This window comes from Myxine glutinosa, chromosome 7 (genome assembly GCF_964187855.1).
Source record: "Myxine glutinosa chromosome 7, kmMyxGlut1.1, whole genome shotgun sequence".
NCBI classification, from domain to species: Eukaryota; Metazoa; Chordata; class Myxini; order Myxiniformes; family Myxinidae; genus Myxine; species Myxine glutinosa.
Genome location: NC_136267.1, coordinates 123,603,856 through 123,631,296, shown reverse-complemented (window position 1 = coordinate 123,631,296; position 27,441 = coordinate 123,603,856). Strand labels below are relative to the sequence as shown.

The 27,441-nt window shown below is 43.1% G+C and overlaps 1 protein-coding gene across 1 annotated transcript in view; it reads right to left on the bottom strand.

Moving 5' to 3' along the window:
• DYNC2I1 (dynein 2 intermediate chain 1) overlaps positions 1 to 27,441 on the bottom strand; it is a 144,223-nt gene that overhangs the window by 100,449 nt on the left and 16,333 nt on the right. The window contains exons 5-9 of the mRNA XM_068096871.2: positions 24,162 to 24,279; positions 22,147 to 22,243; positions 15,660 to 15,786; positions 5,664 to 5,760; positions 3,645 to 3,730 (exon numbers count right to left, since the gene is read on the bottom strand). Coding sequence (XP_067952972.2) covers positions 3,645 to 3,730; positions 5,664 to 5,760; positions 15,660 to 15,786; positions 22,147 to 22,243; positions 24,162 to 24,279 — 525 coding nt within the window. The remainder of the gene's footprint in view (positions 1 to 3,644; positions 3,731 to 5,663; positions 5,761 to 15,659; positions 15,787 to 22,146; positions 22,244 to 24,161; positions 24,280 to 27,441) is intronic.

Here is a 27,441-nt window from a genome sequence, read left to right as displayed (position 1 = left end):
CTAAATAAGTGTCAAAATCTGGAGTGAAATCTGAAAAATGTAGGAAATTGCTGATTCTTATAACTAAGCCTTCTATCTTGTAACGAATCTTTAAGCAGGAATGTGCTCCCTTCTTCTCCATATTTACACAAGAAAATGTGAAACTGCCAAAGCATTAAACTTCACTTTTTCTACTGTTCCGACAATTATATTGAGTGAAGAAAACATTAAGCCCAAAGTGTAACTTCATTGAGTGAATGAAAATAATTAAGCGAGCAAAGGCTACCGCAGCATGAGCAGCTGGCATAGTAAATGTGGCTCGATTCTCCATGGATAAATCCCCGGAGTTAGGAAGGCAAAATAAATTAGAGGATTAGAATGAGTAAAGCAACAGGACAAGTGAACTATGAGTTCAAGAGAGAATTGAAAAATGTTTTCATTTTCAGTGGCCTCAAAGCAATGAATCCCCACACGACAGCAGGATGGCCGAGAGGTACACACACTCGCCCAAAGCTGTGTAGCCTGGGTTTGAATGTCAACCCAGCTATAAACTGTCATCCGCATTGTTTAACAGGCAGGGTGATTCATCAATGTGTGTGTCAGACGTTAAACTGGGAGTTACATCTAGAGAGAGGGAGAGGGGGAGAGAGGGAGAGAGAGGGAGAGAGAGGGAGAGAGAGGGAGAGAGAGGGAGAGAGAGGGAGAGAGAGGGAGAGAGAGGGAGAGAGAGGGAGAGAGAGGGAGAGAGAGGGAGAGAGAGGGAGAGAGAGAGAGAGAGAGAGAGAGAGAGAGAGAGAGAGATCTCTCTCTCCAAAATCAGACCTTGTCAAAATCACAAGCTGATCAAACACTTGGAATATGTCTTTCAATCCTGACAAATTTCACCCTCTTGCTCTCATTCTCTATGAAAGGACCGTCTGGCAAGCCCTCCCGTCTACTTTTTTTTAACAATCCACTTGAAGTTCAGTCAATTAAACTCCTGGGTCTCACCATCAGTCATGATCGTTTTTGGGCAAGCCACATTTCAAAGTTGGCCTCCAAAACCAGTCGCCAACTTGGCATGCTGCGGCGTATAAAACCCTTCCTTGGCACACGCAATTGAAGAACGACAGCACTCACCTACTCCACTGGTCTAAGTGTTTCATGTCCTCCTGCCTCTTCTCACTCAGGATTCCAAAGCGCTAGAAGAGGGCCATTGTTGTGGCCACCCTCAAACACAACAAGTCCAGACACATCCAAAGAGTTTCAGACTGATATCGCTGCTATCTGGCGCATTCAAGGTCCTTGAAAGGTTCGTCCTTAACAGGATAGATAGAACCACTTGTTGAGGTAGGTATAGCACTCATACCAGAACAACCAAGCTTCATGAAAAATTGTAGCACTAAAGATCAGATTCTAGTTGCAAATTACATTATTGAAACTGCCATGGAATCAAACCAGAAATGCGGGGTTGTCTTTTCTGCCTTGTCTTCAGCATATGACACAGTCTGGCACCATGGCCTGCTGTTGAAGATGCACAAGATACAACAGGACCACCACCTAGTCCACTTTGTCCAGGTTTTGATCTCCAACCGCTGCTTCAAAATCAACCTTAACAGACAAACCAGCAGAACTCACAGCCTCAAGAATAGGGTTCCGCAAGGCTTAGTCTTAGAGTCCCTGCTGTTGAACGTATACACATTAGACCTCCCTGAGACAACAGGTACTATATTTGCCTACGCCGATGACCTTGCGATCCTGCATCCGAGCAAGTCTTTTAATGAAGTTGAGGCCACTCTCAGCCAAGACGTTGCTTCTATGGACCACTACTACCACCAATGGCACCTACATCTCAACGTCTAGAAGCCAGTCTGCTCTGTTTTCCACCTTCAAAACAGCAAAGCAGACAGACAGCTAGAAGTCCAGCTCAATAACATCCCGTTTCTTTTCCCTCACAGAACTCATAGAACTAACAGCCTCAAGAATGGGTTTCCGCAAGGCTTAGTCTTAGAGCCCCTGCTGTTGAACATATACACATTAGACCTCCCTGAGACAAAAGGTACTACATTTGCCTACGCCGATGACCTTGCGATCCTGCATCCGAGCAAGTCTTTTGATGAAGTTGAGACCACTCTCAGCCAAGACTGCTTCTATGGACCACTACAACCACCAATGGCACCTACATCTCAATGTCTAGAAGCCAGTCTGCAATGTTTTCCACCTTCAGAACAGCAAAGCAGACAGACAGCTAGAAGTCCAGCTAAATAACATCCCGTTTCTTTTCAGGCATGCTGCTTCCTATTTTGGTGTGCAAATGGACCAGTCTCTGACCTTCAGGCAACATGCAGAGAATGTATCAGGGAAAACAGCTCCTAGAGTTAAACTTATCCGCAGACTAGCTGGCCACGAATGGGGATCTGATTTCACTACCTTATCCACCTCAACACTTGCCCTGGTGCACACCCCCTACTGAATAGTGTGTCTGCATGGGGAAGGAGCAACCACACTATGAAGGCGATTGTGCACCTAAACTCTTCTTTACGAATCATCAGTAGATGACTTTGCCCTACTCCCACCCATCACCTCCCAGTCCTTGCAGGCATCCTTCCCCACGCCATTAGACGAGCAGCCATCACCAGACAAGCAGCCCTCCAAAGATGCATCTCAGAACACCGACCACCACCTGCACAGCAGGCTAAGAAAAGATCTACCCCTTCCTCTCCCCCACCGCCTCCCCGAAGATTATGAAGAGCCACAAGCCCTTTCCTAGAGTAGCTCAAACCTATATCACTGCAGACAATGGCCTGAGAAAATGCTCGTGGCAGATGCAGCAGTTGCATACCTACCAGCCCAGCGGCCGTCTACAACACCTTCTCTGTCCCACCAAGCAACCTGGTTGTGATCTGCATCCTTAACTGATGCCGAACACCAAATAGGTGTTGGCAGATTCTATCACAGCATCTTCTCCTGCAAACTTGCTGACAAATCTGACTGAGTGTGGCCTTCCCCACACTGCACATCATCTTGTGCAAGACTGCCCCAAAATCGCCTAGAGGTAGGATGGCAAGAACCCAAGGCTGGCTGAAAAAAGCTAACTTCATGCCACACAAACTCAGACACGCCACACTAAAGAAGACGAAGGCACACCTGAACTCCTATCCACCTAAAAGGTGTTCATCTACAGCTTGATCAAGTACTAATCTCCCCTCTAGGCTGACGCCCCTGCATCATACTTTGCTTAGATCGATGACGTGGAAAACAAGGCCTTCAAACTAATCGGAATCTCTCACGATGAAGCTGAGTCTATGGGCCTATCACTTTCCTATGGCAGACAGCTCGTTGATCTCTCTGTTTTCTACCGCCTCCTTTCTGGTCCTGCACCCTCTGCTCTTTCCCTGATTTGTCTACAATTTGTCCACGAGGTCTGTCATGACGGATGCAGCCACTGTAATTCTATTCTAGGGATGGAGAACTGAGATAATGTTGAGTCAGAGAGGTTATCTACGAACCAGTAATGATAATTTTCCAAGGAAGCATAGAAGCCATTAATGAAAACGAAGAAGAGAAGTTGGTCCAAGTTACTATCTCCTCTATGAGGAAGATAATCTGTATCCATGAGCCTCATCATTATAAAAAGCTTTTGTCATCACACAAGTGCAGCACATTAAAAGGCTTAAGTGACTCACCGTGCTAGCACGCAGCAGAAATTGAGCCAAGCGACCTGAATGTGCCAATTTCACAGCACCACTCACCATATCATCACTGCAAGTACCTAGGAATACAGAAATGCCAGGAAGGATTAAGGGGATAATGTGTAGATTACTATGGAATAATATATTTTTTCAAAAGATTAGCAAAAATCCTAAAAATGACCATTGAAATGGCCACATCTACAAACCAACCTCAGTGGCATAATTGATAGAACCTCTCCTCTGAATCTGGGAGGTAGGCAGTTGAATTCCTACCCTAGCCGAGTCATACCAAAGACTTCAAAAATGGTACACATGCTGCTTCATCGCTCAGCATTTAAAGGATAGAGAGGACATGGACAAATCTCACCAGTTTTGGCATCCTTTGGGAGGAAATTCCTTCTTAATTGCTGCATTGAGTGTGGATAGAAAAAAAAATCATAAAGAGTGCTGTGCTGGTACCCATAGTAATCTGGGAAGCTCGGTGGATGAGTTTATCTGAAGTCAAGCCTGGTGTTGTCTAATGTATTTGTCTTTGGGTATGTGGATATGTGCATGTGTGTTTTATGTTATCTCCTCCATGAGCCAAATACCATGTAAATCAAAAAAACGGAACTGGTGGGCCAGGCTTGATATTTGACTGAAACTCTCCCTCTCAGCAGCCACGGAAATAGAACACACACGAGTGAGGGGGGAAAAACAGGCTTTACGACGACAACAACAACAACAAATTCACAAGAATGATACGAAAACAGACCCTCTCATCCCCAAACCAGTGAAGCTACTTCCAATTACTGTATAATCAAAATCATGGAATTCATCATTTCTGCTGACATTGGCTCTCTCATTTTCAAAAAGCCTGACTTCTCAGCATCAGTTTGAATTCTACCCCAGTCACTCAGCTCTGGACATGCTGCTGCTTATTTCTTAGGGGAGACCCTAAAACTCAAATAAGAGATCAGGACCATCTCCCTGGACATGTCTTGGACATTGGATACAGTATAGCATTCTGTGCTGCATGCCGAGTTGCTGCCTGTGGAATACAAGGCCACTTTCACACCTGTCTTTCTGACTTCTTCCACTCACACAGCCAATCTGTTATCAATAGCACCCTCTCCTCTCCTCTCCTCTCCCCACCCATTGGAGGCTGGGGAGCCCTAAGGCGGTGTCTCAGGATCAGTCTTGTTCCTCATCGACAAAAACGACCTCTCCAATTCTCTGCAAAAGTCCTCCATTCCTTTTTACAGATGACATGTTATTGCGTACAATACCCCCATCCCAATAATGGGCAGCCAGCTAGCTGCATTACTCTCTGCTGAACTGAAATTGATTATATATAGATGCTGGTCTTCATTAAACCCCTTTGTTGTTATATCTAACTGTGGCACAATTTTGTTACTGTCAGTACAAGGCCTTTCTTCTCTTTTTACCCCATCCTTGACTCAGGCCCAATCTCCCCAAAGTTGTATCAAAGAGATCCATCACTTGTTTTTGAGATACAAGACATGACACCGCACATGCACGCACACACAGTTACGAACACTCCTGCCCAATAGGTGGGCGGGATTAAAAATAGGAATAACAACCCAACTACCCAACTCGATGAACGACTAAATTTGACATCAAAATAGTGATAAATCGATTATTTATTGGCACACCTGAGACATAATCAATATCATATTGTTTTTATTACAACTCTCAACAGCCAAAAATAACTTCAAAACATGCTGTATGCAAACAAAATAGCAATGCATCAAATATGTCCCCTCCCTGGATCCCACACAGGGGGGTTGACTCAGCCAGTCGTCCTTCCGAGGTCGGCAAATTGAGTACCAGTTCACTGGTAATTCCCTGTGTGTCGCAAGAGGCGACTAACAGGGTTGGCGGCAGGAAGGGCATCCGGCCATAAAACATTGCTTCAAAAACAGGACCATGGTGCCCGAAAAAGGCCAACCCCTGCTCTGCGGGGAAGAATGGCCTCTAAAGGTGGTTCTTTTGTTCCTGGATCACACACACCTCGACAGGGTGGGTACTGGGTCCACACGTCTGAAATTTCCACATCCTCTGTCTGTATTTCCTTGTCCACATAGTCCTCATTTGACTGCACATACACCTGTGCAAAATACGGCACAAAAATAATACGTGTTTGACAATGTGAGCAAAACTTCAAACAATTGAAAGAAGACTCATTACAGCAGCTTCAACAACAATCTTTAAAGGGAAAATCATTAGACAATTTATAGATCTGAGATTTTAGCAAAACCTTGGCAAAGAGTGTTCAGTCCAAAATTTTCAGCAATGAACAGCTTGAAGACAGAGAGCATGTCCAACATAAAACATTGAGCTTCTTTTCCAATAAAACTTCATCGCGCTTGTTTCCAGAAAATGAGAAGCCGTCACCAAAGTTATGTGAAAAGGGTTAATACACCGAAACAGTTGAGTTGAGGAAACTGAAACATCTGCATGTGAAATAATCATCATTTTGCATTCAGCACTGATGGGAGCATGGCTGTGTAACGTGTGTGCTCTCCAGCAAGTCTATTATCTGATTGTGTGTTCTTGGACATGCATGAGTTCGTCGGGTGTTATGAATTTGCGAGAGCCAAGGATTGTAGCATTCGTTGTGCTGGGATGTATTCGTATGGTCTGCAATGTATGTAATGGTCTTCTGCTCCTGCCTTGACTGCACATTTAACATGCATATTACACTTTAAAAGCTTTGGTTACATGTACTTACAGAGAATAATAAAAAAAATCAATCAAAGCAAAGTAGATTTATCATTTGTAGCTTCTGTACTTCAAATGACATTCAGTCTTGCACACACACTTCATTACATGAGAGCTGTTGGAATACACAATAGATTTAGAAAATGGATTTTTACTTCCTACACATTTGTCCCATGTTCCAACGCTGCCTGGGTGAATTCATGTAAACAAAATAATATATGCAAATAGTTTCAATCTAGATGTGAATTATTTCATCTTCTCCCTTCCCCATTAAAAAAAAAATCCCCCATTTCAAAGTGTCTTGATGGAAGAAAAAAAATTGTTCAGAAAAACATAATGCACTGTGTTGTACTTATTCGTTGCAAACATCACAGTAAAATTAGCGTTTACTTTTACACTCTTGGTTCAAAAGCTGGAAAAATAAATGAAAATACACAGGGAGATTGTGGAGTCGAGGGGTGGGTGAGAGCAGGGGTGGTCAGTTAAGAGACAAGAAGGTTGCGAACAGACATGTAGATATGAGTGGAGAAGACTCTTTCACCACTTGCACCTGCTTTCGAGAAAAGTATATAGGAGAGGCCTATTATTATATCCAACGCAACTCCCTCCCAGCACCCGAAACTACCTGCCTTCACAATGCATGAAAAGCAAATCTCAGCAGCATATGCTTTTTGGAAACATTACATATTTTAAAGCTGCAGTTGTATTCAGGTCAAGTACAATTGGAATGGGGATGCAACATCCAACATACCATGATAATCTTTAGTTGTACAAAAATAAAAGTACAGCATCTAAGAGATACTAGACAGGAGTAGCCTGCAACATGGTATTTTCACCAGCAGAAATCCAAGTGAAGTATTTGGAGTTGGGGACTCACGTATTCTGAGTGGAGAGTATTTATGCCGATTGTGCAATGTATTGAGTTGGTGACCTAATTCAGATTTAACAGAAAATATAGCTGGGCGACCATGCAGAGGTGACTGAAGGAGTGGCGGCGTGTAATATAAAGACAGTTGCACATCACTGCCTTGATGGCGCTGCTCCAGGCGAAGCACGATGGAACATATTTTGCTCAAAGAATGAATGAGATGCTGTTTCCATGCAGCACCAAACCAAACAATGATTGGGTGGCGACCTTGCTTTCGGCTCACTTCAATAATCTCGTACCAGTGATGTTTGGTATTTCACTCTACCACCAAAATACGTATTATTAGTCCCACAAATTTAGTCTGCAAGGCTATTGAAAAGGTTGTCTCAAAAAATGGTTAGTAGTCATTCTGTGTAAGCAGGAAGAAGAGGTGTATTTGGAGGCATCATCACTAGATGAACAATACGCCGCACACGTGCTAATTCATTTTGGTAGATAATCTGGTGTCCGTTGCATTTTTCATGCAGGCACGTGGTGCCATGTGGGAATTTCATTGGTGGTTTCAAAGCACATCAGATGTATGAAATACTACAATCTGCACTTGCCACATATTTATTTGAAGCTTGTTTGTGTGTCTTTCCAACAATATTGCTGCAAACATGGCTTCAATTGTGTGTTATACTCGTGAGAGGCGAAATTTTTACGGCATTGCCCGAGAACAATGTTTGGTTGTCCGTATGTCGCCACAAACGTACACCAATCACAGCTGAGGATCTGGTCACATGACAGGGGGATGTGTTTAGTAACCATTACAGTTGCATATTTTACTAAAAGGAAATATAATAACCTTCTGTGCAATGTTTTGGGGTCCCAGCGGGTGTCGAAAGGTAGGTAGGAGGTTTCAGAAATTCCTCAATACAATTATGACTGAAATGCAATCAACATGGACCTTGCTCCTGAATCTGGAAGCGAACTGATGATGACGGTTTGCTGGTTTGATAATATCTCAATACAATCGTGATTTAACATTATATTTTGACATATTAACACTATCCTATTCATTTGTGATTGGTCGGTCGATCCCGGTCGATCGCTGAATTAACACCAGGGGGGTTGACTCAGCCTGTCATCCTTCCGAGGTCGGCAAATTGAGCACCAGTTCACTGGTAATTCCCTGTGTGTGGCGAGAGTCGACTAACAGGGTTGGTGGCAGGAAGGGCATCCGGCCGTAAAACATTGCTTCAAAAAGGGGACCATGGTGCCCAAAAAAGGCCAACCCCTGCTCTGCAGGGAAAAATGGCCTGTAAGGTGGTTCTTTTCTTCGTTTCTCTTAATTTGTGATTGGATTGATGAATGATGCTGTTTGGAATGAAAATATAGTAAATGTCAATGCCTGACGTTTGATTGAAGGTGGCACAATAATTTATTGATTCATCGTTTGCCATTCGTGTTTTTTTTAGTTTTTTTTAACCAAGTCATTCACTAACTGGCTGTCCATCCATGAAGTCAAATTTTTTAATGCTTACATTATTTCCTAACTGCTAACTGGTATCCCCACCCAGGTCATACTATCTCTTCAACCGAATGATCAAACAAGCCCGGCTATGCCGTTGTTAGACTGTTGGTCTAGTTTTGGGGCAATTTGATAGCTCAATTGATAGAGTGCCCACCTATGACCAGTTTGTTTCCGGGTTGAAATCCTAGTGGGAGTGAATCTGACCACTAAATTGCTATGAATATGGTGTAGTTCCTGATTGAGTGTGGCATCCTTTTGAGTTGCCACCTTTGCAAAGTGCTTTCTAAGTGTCATCAATGTCATCAATGACATATCACCAAGTGTCATCAATGACATGTTGCTAATCTTTGACAAGTTCAACAAGCGTTACGCCTAGGTCCCCAGTCGGTGAAGTGATGCGAGTTGACAAAGTGGAAGACGCAAGGCGGCCATCTTGGATTTTGACGTGGCGACCCAATTTTCAATAGCGTTCTTCCTTGTGCCTAGATACACCCACACACCAGATTAGAAGTTGGTACTTCGCTTATTTTTCAAGATATTCAGCTCAAAAGGTTCAGACATACATGGCATCAGACGTACATGGCGGCAGCTATCTTGGATTTTGACGTGGGTTGCACCCACACACCAAATTCGAATGCGGTCCTTCGCTTACGCACTCACGCACACCCACACACACGCATGCACGCCGACACGCACGCACGCACGGACGGACGGACGGAAGGGAAAACCATAGTCCCCCTTTCGCTCCGCGGTGCGACGGGGGACAAAAAAAGGAAAGGTATTGAGTGTGAAAACCCAAAGATGGAAATTTAAGAAAATGAAACGTTAAATGGTCTAGGGGTTTTTTTGGGAGGTTTTTTTGTATACTGAATCGAGGCTCGTGAAAGAGCTAACATTTATTTCACAAACAAATCAACCAGCCAAACAAAATATATAACAAGCGTTACGCCTCGGTCCCCCGTCGGGGAAGTGATGTGAGTTGACAAAGTGGAACATGCAGAAAACATGCTATGATATGATATTTCGCTCACAAGGTTCAGACACACATGGAGGCGGCCATCTTGGATATTGACGTGGCGACACAATTTTCAATAGCGTTCTTCCTTATGCCTAGATGCACCCACACACCAGAAGGTACTTCGCTTATTTTTCAAGATATTTCGCTCACAAGGTTCAGACATATATATGGTGGCGGCCATCTTGGATTTTGACGTGGCGACCCAATTTACAATAGCGGTCTTCCTTATGCCGAGATACACCCACACACCAAATTAGAAGTTGGTACTTCGCTTATCTTTCAAGATATTCATCTCACAAGATTCAGACATACATGGCGGCGGCCATCTTGGAGTTTGACGTGGCGATCCGATTTTCAACAGCGTTCTTCATTGTGCCTAGATACACCGACACACCAGATTAGACGTTGGTACTTCGCTTATTTTTCAAGATATGCAGGTTACAAGGTTCAGACATACATGGCATCAGACATACATGGCGGCGGCCAAATTGGATTTTGACGTGGGTTGCACCCACACACCAAATTCGAATGCGGTCCTTCGCTTACGCACGCACACACACACGCCCGCACGCACACACGCACGCCCGCCCGCACGCACGCATGTACAGACGGACGGACACACGGACGGAGGGGAAAGCCATAGTCCCCCTTTCGCTCTGCTGTGCGACGGGGGACAAAAAGAGGGAGCGGAAGACAAGATGGGGAGAGAAGGGGAAGCACACAAACACAACATTTGAAAGCAGGGACATGTGTGGGAGGGAGAGGGCTTGGGGGGGAGGAGGCGTGGGAAGGGGGGGGGGGGGTGGGAGAAGTATAAAACACAAGGACACCAAGGACTTCCAGGACAGAAGTTGGTATTTCAAAAAAGTGGATTTGGGGTGAAATTAGCGGGGGTAGAAAAGATCAAGGTTTTGGATGGGGGAAGATAAGAGATGGTGGTGAACAGCTGTTTTAAAGACCTGGAGGGTGGAGTGGGATTGAAGAGAGTGAGGGAGTTTGTTCCAGAGGCGGGAGAAAAGAAGAATGAAGGAGTGAAGGTGAGCAGAGAGTCTTGATTTTGGCAGTTTAACCATAAGAGGGTTGCAGGCAGATCTTGTGGGACCTGTGGGAATATTTGGGGGACAGAGCCCAGAGAGAGCTGGGGGGGCAAGGCCAGAGAGGAGTCGGTAGAAGATGGAAAGACCACCAACCTGCCTGCGGTGAGTGAGTGAAAGGCCCTTGGAGCTAGCTTCATCGCGGGAGATTCCAATGATTCTGAACGCTTTGGTTTCAACAGCGTGAAGACGAGCTAGGTGTGAGGCAGGAGCACCAGCCCAGCGGGGAGAGCAGTATTCCATTGAGCTGCGGATGAAAGCCTTGTATGTGGTGAGGAGCTCAGGTGTGCCAAGGAAGGACTTCGCACGACGATGGATGCCCAGTCGGCGACTGGCTTTGGAAGGCAGCTTTGAAATGTGGTTTTCCCAGGAAAGATCATGGCAGATCGTGAGACCCAAAAGCTTGAGTGACAGAACTTTTTGGAGAGGATTATTCAGAAAGTGGATGGGAGGGTTGTCCAGTCGGTCTTTTCGGAGAGACATCGGAAGAGTGTGAGATTTGTCAGGATTGAAAGACATGTTCCACTTGTTTGCCCAGTCTCTGATTTTGTCCAGGTCTGCAGAGAGTGAAGAGGCTGCAGACTGCCGATCTGAGGGATGAGGAATGTAGCGACAGAGAGTAGAGTCATCAGCAAAGAGACAGAGAGGATTTTCAAGAGTCAGAGAGATCATTGATGAAGACCAGAAAAAGCACAGGGCCCGGAGCACTGCCTTGGGGAACTCCAGCCTGAACAGGAAGAGGAGATGAGAGAAAACCATTCAGGGCCACACGTTAGCTATGACTAGAGAGGAAGTCCGCCAGCCATGCGTGGATATTTCCATGGATACCAAAGGAGGAGAGTTTGGTGAGCAGAGTGGGGTGCCAGACCGTGTCGAAGGCATGTGATATGTCAAGGGAGACAGCTCTAATTTCCTGTTTGGCATTGAGGACCTCCATCCATTATTGAGAAAGCAGAAGCAACATGTCCAGAGTAGAGTGACCAGGTCTGAAACCAAATTGATGATCAGAGATCAAGCCATTGGAGAAGAGGAAAGATTTCATATCTGAAGCAATGGTGGATTCCATGACTTTGCTGATAATTGGGAGAAGGCTGATTGGTCTGTAGTTGCTAGGATCTGTTTTTGCACCTTTTTTATGCAAAGCGGTGATGTTGGCTGATTTCCAAGCAGATGGCAGATGACCTTGAGCAAAAGAGAGGGTGAAGAGAACAGAGAGAAGGAGTGAAAGAGCGGAAGAACAGGATTTTAGGACCCGTGGGTTGATGCCGTCAGGTCCAGTTGCAGAATCAGAGTCGAGGGTTGACAAACTTTTCCACCTTGTCAGGAGGAAAGGACACAGAGTCCAGGAGTAGCTGGGTACGACTGGGTACGGTGGGTACAAAGAGGGATGGGTTTGGGACACAAGATTTAGAGGCAAACACAGAGTTGAGGCATTCAGCTTTTTTACGTACGGAGTCAGCCGTGTAGCCGTTTGAGGTGAGGGAGGGGATGGAGGGGGAACAAACACCAGAAACAGATTTGAGCAGACGCCACCAGGATTTGGAAGAGGGAAACAGATAAGGGAGCTCGGTCTTGAGAATGGAGAGATATTGTTTCCTGGCTCTCCTGAAGGTGGACACACACTTGTTTCGGGCTTTGTGAAAGGAAATGAGATTTCCTTCCGTTGGATTTGCTTTCCAGGAGACGAAAGCAAGTTGTTTCTGGGCAACAGCCTCACCACAAGATTCCGTGTACCATGGATGGGAGGAAGGGTATGACAACTGAAGACGAGATGGGATAAATCTGTGCATGAGAGACAGCAATTTACTTTGGAAGAATTCCCAGGATGAGTTGATGTCAGAGGCGGTAGAGATGGGAGACCAGTCCAGATGATTGATGGCTGCTTGAAGACCGTGCCAGTTGGCCTGAGTGAAATGCCAGACTCGTCGACGCTGAGGAGGCTCTCTGAGAATGGTCAGAGAGATGTCAACTTTAACAAGCACATGATCAGATGAGCCGATTGGAGCAGAAGAAGAGCAGCAGACATTTTCAGGGAAGTTAGTCATATCCAAGTCCAGAAGAGAAGATGCTCCGTTGACTGAGATCCGGGTCGGGAAATTGACAGATTGTGTCAGTCCCAGTGAGTCGCAGAAGTCCTTTGCTGAAGAGCCATGGCTGGTGAGAGAGGTACCCACACCCAGCCAACTGGCATGGTGACGATTGAAATCACCACATATGAGGAAGAGAGAGTTGGGATGGGTCGATGGAAGTTGGTCCATATTATCAGACAGCGAGATGTAGATGGAGTCATCACTGTTTGGTGGACGGTACAACACACATATGAACAAAAGGTGGGAGGGAAGGGGAAGCCGTGGCCAAAGGTATTCCTGGGGGTGAGGTGGAGAGAGGGCAGTGCAGGGCGAGTGAGGAAGAGAGTTTTTTTTATATAGATAGCAACCACACCTCCAGGACGAGGCTCAGGTCTATCATACCGGAGGAGGGAGTAACCTGGGAGAGATACCAAGGAATCAGAGACATCATGAAGGACGAAAGTTTCTGTTGAGCAGATGACATCTGGTTTGTCAGAAGCAACCTGTATGGAGAGATCAGTCAAGTTTGAGCGAAGGCCCCGGATGTTTGAGGTCCATACCGTTAATGAAGAGGAAGGGGGAGCATCGGATACAGAACAGGGGGGGGGGGGGGTAGGGTAAGATGTGGAAGAGGAGGAAGAGGTATGGAGAGCTGTTGAAGGTGTGTCAGAGATTTCAGAATAGCTTGGAGAAAGGGAAGAATGGGGCGGACAAAAGGTTTGATGGTGATTGGGTGAGGCACAGTGAGGTGTTATTTGAGGAGGGGGAAGAGCGAGGCAGAAGGTTGGGGGAGATGAAGGTGAAAGTTGGAAGGGGGAAGAAGCGGGGAGGATGCTTTGAGGAGGAGGGGTGAGTGGGGAGTCTAGGAGGGGAGGGGCAAGGGGGTAGATTTGGAGGGGAGGGGTGATGGGGAAGTTTTGGAGGGAAGGGGTGATGGGGAAGATTTGGACGGGAGGGCCAAGGGGGAAGATTTGAAAGGGATGGGTGATGGGGAAGTTTTGGAGGGGAGGGGTGATGTGGAAGTTTTGGAGGGGATGGGTGATGGGGAAGTTTTGGAGGGAAGGGGTGATGGGGAAGATTTGGAGGGGAGGGGTGAGATTGGATTTTGAAAAGTGTACGATTAATGGGAAACGAACATTTATTGCAAAATGAGTTTCTTGTGACCTTCAAGTCAAAAATACATTTGAGTACGCTGAAGTAGAGTTTCGTGGTGGAGTGGTGCAGTAGTAGAAGTAGAAGTAGAGGTGGAGTGCAGTAGAGTTTCGGGAATGTTGAATAAAGGAACTGTCAGAGATGGAATTTTTTTTTGAATGAATAGATTTGGTGAGCAAGTCGAAAGCATCCTTTTATAGAAAAAGAAGAAAAAGGTGTTATAATATACGACAGAATACAGTTCTTCAGGGGAAAGTTTAAACATTTTTAACAACGTGATCGAAGAACGAATTAACAAATAAGAACAACGAATAAACGAATAAGAACAGAGAAGGAAATATTTTTTTGGGTTTTTTTTTTTTGAGTTGAGATTTTAAACAAGGAAGTATGGGGTGAAAGACTGGGACAAAAACAGAGAACGAAAGTAATTGCAGCGCAATCGATGAACCGCTGATAGAAAAACAAAGCCTCAAGGTCGGACACGGTAGCCTACTAGGTCTCAGAATACGCGACACGAATTAACCGACGATTTTGTATACAGGTATGAAAAATTAACACCGAGAATCTTACTAAAGACACACTATAGGTACACACACCGAAAGATAGATACAGTTTCGACAAAAACACAATTGTGAAAAAGTAGTGATTGGTGATTTTGTTTAAATTGTGCAACTATATAAAAATGTACCTTCATCGAACTATTAAATCTATGATCTATGACTGATAAACTTTGAATGCCTGTTAATTCCTTGGTGGAGTTTCCCAATGCTGGTCTCGAGCTATTGATGCTATTTCTTTTAGCGTCTATAATCCTACTCATACTAGAGGGAGGCACATGACATGATGGTTTTCCTTTTTCTGCAGATTGGTAATCAGCAATTGCTAGCGTTATGAATCACATAATATATCACTAAACCATTGATCATACGTCAAGGGTAGCTCTTGAAGGGACAGTTAATTTGACATGCTTCAAAACCACTTTTGATTGTATCAATGGAGCAAGGGTTTAGACATGGGCATACGATGGTACACCCATGATGGTACATTGGTACAACTCCCATAATGTGAGAGTTATCCTTGGCTTTCTCCATGAAACTTTTGAAGATTTCATAGCTTCCCTCAAGTTTCACACTCGCAGCGATTACGTGAAATAGAATGGTCCATTCATCACCCCAACTTAAATCTGTGCGTTTGTTTGTTTATTTATTTTTGCAATGGGGACATTCAACATCAGCTCTTCGTACAAAGGCCAAAAAACTCACATGGAGCTGAGCGCGAAAGTTGTGGAATTGTGTAACTCAATCGACGAGATCTTGTGACACAGACTATAACAAAATATTTAATCTGTTGGTTGAAGAAAGTGCAAAGCCAAAACGGTGATCACATTGCCTACATTGAGCAATAAATCTCCAAGGAATATTGTTCACGTTTGAACAGAATACACTGCTGCTCAATATATATTCATACCTTTTAATTGGAATTGAAAAACGTCAACATTTAGCATGGAACCCTGTGCAAATGCAAGCATTGTAAAAGTCAATATGGACAGTGTAAGCAATGCACCTTACCTGCTTGGTTCCAGAGCGCCCAAAAGCCAAGATGTAAGTGTCATAAGCACTTACTGGAGGCAAGTCTAAAAGTTCAAAGGAAACCAAATCCAATGCTACAAGGCTATATAGCTCCTCATTCCGCCGTCTGCATGCAGGTACAAAAAGCAAGCATTTTGATGATCGAGTCTTCTTGGTGTAAAACTTGGAAAAAAGGTTTCATCTCACAATCTATCTGCATAGTTTTTATCTATCTGCATGTCGAGGTTTTATCTCGCAATCAACATTCCTCTACTAATTGTGTGTGTTGAGAAGTAGTCAATCTTGATAAATTTTTGATGTAAGCATGTAAAAGACCTTATGAAACATATCCTTGTAAGCAATGTCTCAACTTCTTTCACATGAAAGAAAGATTGAACCAACATTCAAAATACTGTATGGAGCATAAATTAGTGGTAATTAATATGCCAAAAGCAGATTCAAATGTGGCATTCAAAAAGGTAAATCAGACTATAAAGCATCCATTTGTGATATACACTGATTTTGAAAGTATCCTTGAAAAGATAGACAGTGTTTCTCCAAATCCAAATCAATCATACACCAATAAATACCAAAAACATACTCCTGGTTTTTATTATTTATATAAAATCATTAGTTGGTGAAAAATACAAGTTAGAGCTCTACAGAGGAGAAAATGCCTCCCAAGAGTTTGTAAAACGACAGAAAAAAAAGACTGTGTTCAATTATCTCGGACAATGGGAAAAACCTATAAGCCAATGTTCTTCACAAAGGAAGAGAAAACAATATCTGTCATATTTGTGAGAAGGAAAGAAGTGAAGGTCTAAAGTTAAGAGACCACTGTCATCTCACTTGAGAATATGGAGGACCAACTCATCAAAGTTGTTATCTTAATTTTAAACTTCCCTCTTTCATTTCAGTCTTTCTTCACAACAACACTCATTATGACACACATCCTTATATAAATGAATTGAGGAAAACCAGTGGATACATTTCAACCATTCCTAACACAGACCAAAATTACATCTCATTTACAAAAAAAATCTTCACATCACCAATAACTCATATTAGATTTCTTGACACATTCAAGTTTATATCTAATTCAATATCTGACTTGGTATCAAACACCAAAGGTTTTCCCATTCTTCAAACTCATTTCTCAAATCAGGAAGAAATTGGACTTTTGTCGCAAGAAGGTGTATATCCCTATGATTATATTAATTTGTTTGAGAGGTTTAAAGAAACACAGCTCTCTTCTAAATAAAGTTTTTTTTAGGAGTTGAATAAGAGACATATAACAGATAAGGAATATTCTCTGGCAAAGGAAGTTTGGAAAAAGTTTGGTATAAAAAATATGGGTGAATATCATGACTTGTATCTAAAGACTAATGTTCATTTATTAGCTGTTGTAGTTGAGGCTTTTAGCTGATGTCTGTCATAATAAGCAATCATATGGACTCAACCCCGATCAATATTTCACCGATCCTGGATTTACTTGGATTGCTATGCTAAAGAAGACGAAAGAGCCGTTGGAATTAATCGATGATGTAGATATGATTTTGATGACAGAAAAGGCTAAAATACGTGGTATATCACAAGTCTGTTCTAAGAGATATGCTATAGCAAACAACAAATATCTTCCCAACTATGATGCTACAAAAGATAATTCTTACTTCATGTATTATGATGCCAACAATTTATATGGATGGGCTATGTCACAAGCTTTACTGTGTGGAAAACTCAAATCGGTTAAATAGAAACATTATGAAAGAGTTTTACAAAACATCGTTATCTCTTCTCAAAAGGAAATAGACAAAGCAGAAGTTGGGTATGATTTTGAGGTTGAATTAAAATATCCAGAAGAACTCCACAAAAATACCTGCCCTATGCCCCTGATAGAGAGTCTGAGAAAAGAATGGCTCAGTGGTTATAAACAATCATTTCTTACTACAAGCAAACCAACAGAAAAATTACTCACTACGTTATATGATAAAAGACAATTATGTTATACAACAAAGGAACTTGAGAAAATGTTTATCTGCTGTGTTGAGAGTGAAGAAAATTCATAAAATTTGAAAGTTTAGTTAGTCATTGGTTAAAAATCTATGTTGATTACAATACGAACTAGAACAGCACTAAGTGGAGACCACACCTCCGCCAGGTGAACAGTTTACGTTTTGTATCCCACTGATAGATCGTATCTGGATCCAGACCTGAACCAAAATCTAATCAGCTTGTTCTTGTCACCTAACCAATTTATGCAACTCGTTTTGTCATAACTGGTGCATGTCAAAACTCGTCCATAATTTTCTGATACATCCTGCCTACACATACAACATACATCCTGCCTACACATCCTGCTTATATACCTTTATGCAACATATATATCGTTTTGGCCCTATCTCTCAATGGTGAAGAATCACTTAAATTATTCTACCTAGATACAGATCTTCACCAAAATCGAATCGATTCGTCCTTGTCACATACGCTACATCTCTGCAAAATTTCGTCCGAATCCGTCCACAACTTTTTGAGATATCTTGTTCACAGACAGACAGACAAACAAACAGATAGACTGGGGTGAAAACATAACCTCCATCCACCTTCGATGGCATAGGTAAAAAGAGAACAGAAGCAAAAAATATGTTTTGAGAAGTACTCTTATAAATTAATGAATAATGCTACGTTTGTTTCGACTGGAAAATGTAAGAAATTGGCAAAACATAAACTGATATAAGATATACTCGTACATAAGAAAAAAAAAAAAAAATTGGGTTGGGGAATTTTTACTACCAACACCTTTTTTACTGGTATATAAATTAAAGACTAAAGAATTAAAGACTTCACTCCCAAGCCTACAAGGACCACCTACAACACTACAAAGATGCCCTCTCCCGCGCCCGCTCCGCCGACAACAACAACAACAACATGCATTTTAAGGCCATTTTCCCTGCTAGAGCGGGGGTTAGCCTAATGGGCTAACTAACCCTAACCCTAACTAACCCTAATGGGCTAACCCTAACCGCTCCGCCTACTACTCTCAAATTATCCACCCTGGCTCCGGAAACCCAAAAGCACTCTTCTCTACAATAAACAAACTCCTCAGCCCCCTGAACACCACCACCCAGTCATTCACAGTAGACAACTGCATCTCCTTCCTTTCATTCTTCCAATGCAAAATTGACAACATCTACAACAGCTTAACCACCACCACACCCGCTCCCCCTCAAACCACCTGCCCCCCCTTATCCTGCCAACCCCTGGCTCAATTCTCCCCAGTCTCCCCTACTGACCTCTCTGAACTCCTCAAAGGAATGAAAACTGCCACCTGCACTCTTGACCCCATCCCCTCCAGCTTTGTCAAGGCCTCCCTTCCTGCTCTCTCTCCACTTATCACTGCAACAATAAACTCCTCCCTGTCTACAGGCATCGTCCCACCATCCCTCAAAATTGCTGCTGTTACCCCCATTCTGAAAAAACCTGGATTCAACCCTGACACCCTAAATAACCTCAGACCCATCTCCAACCTACCCTTTCTGTCAAAAGTTTTGGAACGTGCTGTAGCCACTCAACTCAAACATCACCTCTCTGCCAATAACCTGTATGAAACATTCCAATCCGGATTCCGCTCCAACCACAGTACTGAAACTGCTCTCCTCAAAATCACCAACGACCTTCTCCTCTCCTCTCCTCTGACGCTGGCAACCTCAACATTCTCATACTCCTCGACCTCAGCGCTGCCTTTGACACCATCGATCACACCATCCTCCTCACCCGACTTGAATCCACCTTTAACGTTACCGGCACTGCCCTCTCTTGGATCAAATCATACCTCTCTGACAGACGCCAGTTCATCTCCATCAATAACTGCAAATCCCCCACTGCTCCCCTCCCCCAAGGTGTCCCCCAAGGTTCAGTTCCTGGCCCCCTCCTCTTCATCCTGTACCTGTCCCCCCTTGGTCACTTAATCCGCCGTCATGGTCTCCAATTCCACTGCTTCGCTGATGACATCCAGCTTTTCATCTCCACCAAGTCCATCTCCACCGCCACCCACTCTATCCTGACAAACGGCATCACTGAAATAAAATCCTGGCTTCAAATCAACTTCCTCAAACTTAGCGATGATAAATCTGAAATAATCATCATTGGCCCAAAAACGCTCACCAAATCCACCCATAACTTTGCCCTCAACATCGACGGTTTCCCAGTATCCACCTCCCCTCACATCCGGAATCTTGGTATCATCTTTGACCAAACCATCTCCTTCGACAAATACACTAAACAGATCACAAAGACAGCCTTCTTTCACCTGAAAAACATCGCCCATCTCCGTCCATCCCTCTCCCCCATGGCTGCAGAAACCCTCATCCACGTCATCTGGACTACTGCAACAGCCTCCTCTATGGTTCACCCTCAATAATCACCAATAAACTCCAATACATTCAGAACTCCGCTGCCCGTCTACTCACCCATTCCCAGACCCGTGACCACATCACCCCCGTCCTTTACAAGCTTCACTGGCTCCCCATCCCCCAGAGAATCCAGTACAAAATCCTCCTCTTGACCTACAAAGCCCTCCATAACCTGGCCCCATCCTAACTGGCTGACCTCCTCTCCAGACACACTCCCACCCGCAACCTCCGCTCTGCTGGTACCAACCTCCTGACCCCCCCCCCCCCATCCGGACCAAATTCAGATCCTGGGGGGACAGGGCCTTCCCCATCGCTGCTCCCACCCTCTGGAACTCACTACCTCACACCATCAGAGACTCCTCCTCACTCACCACATTCAAAACATCACTCAAGACCCACCTGTTGAACACTGCATTTAACATTTAACCCACATCATTTAACCCCTGACTATCTCTTCTCCTTCTCCTTCCTTTTGCTTTGATTATTTTTGATTTTTGTCTTTTTGCACTTGTTTTTTGTACTCTGTCAAAGCGTCTTTGGGCTTCTTGAAAAGCGCTGTATAAAATAAATGTATTATTATTATTATTATTATGAAAGACCCATGTAATAATCAAACCAAAGAGTGGAGAAAAATCAAAGACTTGGTATTTAATTAGAAGACAATGAATGTGTCAATATCAAAAATGTCTTATCAAAGAGATAACCAAGACGAGCGTAAATAAAGCAAACAAACTGAAGGATTTTAAAAGATTTAATTGATGCCAAGAAAAAAGAACTTCCTATAATCTCAAAATGATATGTGGCTTGGGAGGCACTCAGACCAGAATGTTGAACGAGGATTATCATTTCATCTCTATTCAACAAAGATATTTAAACCAAAAACCAAGTTCTAACATATTGCTTGTCAATATTCTTGATGGCGATGAGTGTCATCAGAAAAATAAAGCCATTCCCTAAAATAGAACATAAACAGATATTCATTGGTTCTCTGTATGTGTTTAAAGACCAATATTCCAATTATTGAGGAATAATAGGGTGGTTATCTGTCTCCTATCACTCCATCACACACACACACACACACACACACACACACACACACACACACACACACACACACACACACACACACACACGTAGGAGAATGTTGATCGCGAGATAAACGCTCAAAAGGGAGCGAACGCGAGTGAGTGGCAACAAGCATCAAGGAGTGTTTGTTGAGTGGTTGGTCTCACATCAACATTCTCCTACTACTGCTACAATATCACTAACCCTGTCCTGTAAAAAATAAACTCCAGTCCAAACCATGGAATACAATAATTGATCCCATCAAGTCACATATCACACCAACCAGCTGCAAGAATCATTTGGCCAATCTTTCCATCTCATTGTGTGACTGGCTGACTGTGAGCAGAGGCCCAGTCTCTGGAGCTTCTAAGTGTCACATATTCCACGACCTCACTTATATTGCCACATTTCTAGACAGCTCTTATAGACCAGGCAAGGGACATGTATTATTTGTCATGCTCGGTTCTTCCTCGACATTACACAGTAATTCATCAGGTGTAAGGCATTCATTTGAAGCTTGACAGAATACAGCTCACCACTGTTGACAGAGGCCCCAAAATCCCATGTGTCCCTCCTTGAAACAGTGGAATCCAAAGCCATGACTATCAATGGTATCACAGGCCTGCTATTGGTCCATGGTAGGTATGTTTGATAGATTGTTTAGCTTTTATGGTTTAAGCTTAGTCTTTCTCTACTTGCCTTCATAATCCCATCCTGCTACAACCCTTCAGCCAAACTATTCTATCAAAGTAGATACAAACTCCAGTGATTAATCAGCAAGTTTAAACCTTCAAGTTAAAAAAAAATCCATTACGAAAATTAACAAAATTACATTTAATAGAGTCTTTTCACAATTTAAACCCATTAACTGAACAATCACCCTTGTGTTACTTTTCTTCAAATATGTTGTGCAATGTGCATTGGATTCATTGATCAATCCTTGTACTTGCAAACACATTCTTTGGCAAATACATGTGATTCTGCCTCTTGCCGGGGTTGCTATGACAAAGTACCTGAAATGAGATGGTTGCCCCATTCCAACTCGCCTTTCATCTCCCACTGCTGTGAAGTTGAACAATGAAGAGTGGATATGCTTTTCCTTCCCAAATCCTGCACAGGAAGATGCACAGTTACTTTGCGCATACTTTGTTGAGGTAACTAAGACTTTCTGGTTAGGAGAAAAATATCAAAAATATACAATTTTTGCACGAGAGCGTTGATATATCCAACGCATTGTAAAAACTACCAATCAAATAAGCACAAGCGATCACGTGCCTACATAAAACTACTATGGCACTTTTCGACGGCTGATATACCTGCGACATCGGCTGATGTACCTCCGCTCACATTATTACATCATTATACATACTTGTACCAAGTTTGATTTAAATCACTTCAGCTGTTCTCGAGTATCACATTTTTACCTACATGGCCTCTGACCTTTGACCTCTTGATGCTGAAATCTAATTGGTTCATCGTTGCATCATAATATACGGTATACTCGTACCAAGTTTGTCAAAATTCCATCACTGGTTCACAAGTTAGTACGTCAACATAATTTGTACCTAATGTGACATTTGACCTTTGACCTTTTGATTTCATAATCTAATCAGTTTGTCTTTGCATCATTATAATACATGTACCAAGTTTGACTTAGATCCCTTCAGCCATTCTTAAGTTATCGCAGTAACGAAAAACCTATCACTGATGCACTGACGGACGGACAACCAGAAAACCTAATGCCTCCGGTGACTGAGTCAGCAGAGGTATAAAAATAGATGCCACATTTTTCTGACATTCAACCAGTGGAGGGAGCTGAGGTGGGGGAAATCTAGGACTAGACATCTCAGAGGCAAACACTCTACCGAGCTATGTTGCACCCCTCAGTCGACAACAGTGTCCAATAGGTCTCTCAACTCAACCAAAAGCAGCTCAACTCTGCTTCGAGCTCTTAACAGTCCAGCATATTCATGCCAATAAGTTACAAGGAATAACAAGGAAATTAAATGCAGGAGGAAGCCACTAGGCCCATCATGTCTGCACGTAGTCATAGGCTTTGATTTTGTTAGCTTGTTACCAACTCCACCAATATTTACATGGCTCTTACAATTGTCTCAGCACCAATATAAATAGAAGCATCAGTATCAAAGAGAAAATTGTAGTTGGGAGAGACCCTAATTGCCGATAAATGCGAGAACCACAAAGCGTAAAATGCAAAAGCACAATCAACTGGACATTAGAGGTTTTTTTTTCCAAAAGGCAGAGACTCCACAATTTCAGTTTCAGCCATAGAGTGGCCTTTGTCAAAAAAGACTATTTTTTTCAAAGAGCCTTTGTTAAAAGGCAAAAAATAAAAAATAAAAAATAAAAATAAAGAGGAACACTGTTCAGATCCTAAATTCCCTCGCAGAGTTGCGGAATGACATAAGCCTACCTTAGACTTCTCGACCAAAGCAACCATTTATCATCGCCTCTGCAGGTCATTCTGTGGGTGTACCATTGGACTGAGTCTTTACTTTTTGGCAAAAAATAAACCTCGAATTTGTTGTTCTTTTGTGTTTTCCACTCTGTTGTTCTTACAATACTGGTGAATAAGCTCTATCAGTAGCTCATATATGAGAACTTCTTTTCAAGATCCCAACATAAATGTCCTCTGCAATTTTTGCAAATGACATATCTTCACTCCCATATCTGTCCCTCCTTGCCACAAAACCACTATTTCCTAAATGATTCATCAGCACAATTATTTATTTCCCCCAAACAACAGGAAGTTTAGCAAAAATATTTTTGTCCGATATATTGAGCCATGGATTGTAGAGTTTGCTGCATAAAAGATTCGCCACAATATGATGTCATTTGCGATGAAGATGGGACGGATAATGATAAAGATTACAATTAAATTATTGCAAACCAGCAGAGTCAGAAGACTCCTGTAAATTATCCTTCTTAAAGACCAGTCTTTCTACGTTTTCTGCCGAATGACAATGACACCGGCACAATGCGAGATTGCACCGGCAAGAATCAGCACCTTCAATGACACCGGCAAGAGCACTGTTGCCATTTTCAACATCACTTCCTCTTTTCTTATGATCCATCTCTTCATCTTCCTCATCATCCACATATTCTTCAAAGTCGTCACTATAGTCCTAGAACAGAAGCAGAAATGTTTGAGTCTTGCTTCGTAACAAATGTTCAGAATATATATCAGGTGCTTTTGAAGTGGTGAAATGAGAGCGAGTTACACCTCCCCCCACCACATTACATGCTTTTACCCCCAATTCCCCACATCTCCAACATATATGCTTGTTACTTTCCAAACCCAACATGGTGAAAAAAATTAAGGTATTTCCCATCCCCAATGTCTGTCTGTTTGCAGATATATTTTTGCCAAAGAATGAATAAAAGACCCTCAACACACTATCTGTTTATTGGTGTATATTAATTTGTTGGGGATTTTAATGGTGTTCTTTTCAGAACTAAAGGATGATTAAAGAGCAACAACAAAATTTTGTACAACTGTTAAAATACCCTGTGATTACTGGAGGGGTTTTTGTATTTTATACATAAATCTGTAGCAGGGGGAGGAGCTGGGGTGTTATATGTGAGATAAAGTCTCTACTCAATAAACCAGACTGAATCCCTCATGCTCGGCAAGGCTGTCATTCTTCACATTTTATCAATAAATCAATGCAAACCAGCTAAAGTACCATGCTGAGATTTTTGTAATGAGGTTTGTAGACCGATTCTCCTCAGAGAAGAAAGCATTTGCAGTCATTTACTCGTATATTTAACTTGCACATCCTCTCTCTGCCATTTTCACTGTCATTTGCGATCGGTCACCCTCCAATCTGCTTGGAAATCCACCAACATCATTGCACTACATAAAAGGTGAAAAAACGGATCCCCTTAACTACAGACCAATCAGCTGACTTCCAATCAGAAAGGCCATGGAATCCATCATCACAGTTGATAAGAAATCCCTCCTTTTCTCCAACAACCTCATCTCAGATCACCAATTTGGTTTTAGTCCAGGTCACTCCACATTGGACATGCCGTTTCTAATCACCCAACAATGAATGGAGGCCCTCAATGTCAGACATGAGATCACGACCATCCCTCTGGACATATCTCGTGCTGTTGATAGTCTGGATTTACTCTCCTTCTTCTGTTGATAGTTTATAGTTCTTCTGTTGTTGGATCTTCTGTTGGTAGTTGATAGTCTGGATTTACTGGCATCCTGGCTTACTCTCCAAACTCTCTGCCTATGGCATCCAAGGCCAACTCCACAAAAGGCTTACTGGACTTCCTCTACGCTCATAGCCAATGTGTGGCACTCAACAGAATCCTTTCATCAACTCTCCCTATTAAGGCTGGAGTGCCCCAAGGCAGTGTTCTGGGCCCAGTCCTATTCCTGATCTTCATCAATGGACTCTCTGACTCTCTGAAAAATCCTATTGATCGATTTTGTGATGACTCCACACTGTACTTTGACATCCCTCATCCTTCAGACAGGCAGACTGCAGCCTTTTCCCTCTCTTCAGATTTTGAAAAAAAAAATCAAAAGCTGGTCAAACACTTGGAATATGTCTTTCAAGCCTGACAAATCTCACACTCTCACTATATTTCCCTGATGGACAAACCCTCTCCTATATACTTTCTTAACAATCCTCTGGAGGAAGTTCAGTCATTCAAACTCTTGGGTCATGATAAACAAAAATAAATAATAAACTCATGATAAAAAATAATAAACTCTTGGGCAAACCACATTTCAAAGTTGGCCTCCAAAGTCAGCCACTGACCGGGCACCCTCCATCGTACACAGTTCTTACTTGGCTCGCCTGAACTATCCATCAACAAGGCCTTCATCCGCAGCATGATGGAGTACTGCTCTCCCCAATGGGCTGGCTCCCATGCCTCACATCTTGCTTAGTTTGACGCTGTGGAAACCAAGGCCATTAAGATTATTGGAATCTCCCACAATGAAGCCGAGTGTATGAGTTTATCACTTCGCCATTGCAGACAGGTCATTGGTCTCTATGTCTTCGACCACCTCCTTTCTGCTCTTTCCGTGCTTTGTCCCCCTCAGGTTTCTGCAGAACTCACATGGTCCACCATCAACCCCCTTCTGGTGAAACAAACGAAATCCCGGATCACTGCCCACCTCCACTCATTTGTTCCTCTTTTTCCCTGCCTATGGAATGAACTTCCACATTCTCTTCAATCTCACTCTTCCCTCCAAGGCTTCAAGACAGCTGTTCACCACCATCTCAGTTCATCTCCAATCCAAAGCCATGATCTTTTCTACCCTCATTAACCCTACCCAAATCCCTCCTCCTTCCAATTTTCCTCTGTGTCCAACTTGTGCACCCTATGCCTGCGTATTTTGTGTCCTGATCCATTCAGTACACCAGCTCTTCCGCAAGTCTCGACCATGTATACAAAACCCCCCCAAAAGAACACAAACTGCAGGCTGTTATCATGAGAGCTTTACGAGATAGAATATGCTGCCTACTTTGAGTTCCCAAAATCTGCCACCTACCTTAAGTTCCCAAAGCGTATGCAATCTGGCCATCATCCAACATTTCTAAATATTTCCTATGTTCTCTCTTAAGACTTGGGGCCTCCAAAATTAAATCTTAGGACTTGGGGCCTACTCTCTTAAAACTTTGCACTTGATGCCTTATACTTATAGGATGGAAGGGCCATTATACGTCTGCAAAAACAACAACAAAAAAATGGTGCACTGCTGGGTCACTTTATACTTCAAGTATGTTATCACAACTATAATATCCTGGTTGTCATCACAGTGCAGCACTACTGTACAACATACACTGGGCTTCTTGAGCTGCGCAAGTGACTTGAAAAAGGAGTTTGTTGAAGTTAAACGAAAGAGCTTGCACAAAAGAAACATGTTGTTGACACGGATAAATTCAAAAGTAGAGAGCCTTCTTTTTTGTCCAACAAGAAGATTAAAAGTGACATAATGAATGAATGCTCGTTTTAAGGCCATTTTCCCTGCTAGAGCAGGGGTTAGCCTTGCAGGCCCTATGACAATCATGGTTCCCTGCTTGAGGCAATGTTTTTATGGCCGGATGCCCTTCCTGACGCCAACCCTTAGTCGCCAACCCTTATGACATGCAGGGATATGGTGTACCTATTCTAAATCGGGGTACACACTGGGATCATTCATCCCAGAAAGCTGGTACTCAATTTGCCGACCTCGGAAGGATGACAGGCTGAGTCAACCCCCTGGTGTTAATTCAGTGATCGACCAGGATTCGAACCCAGGATCCTAGGATCCCAAGCCG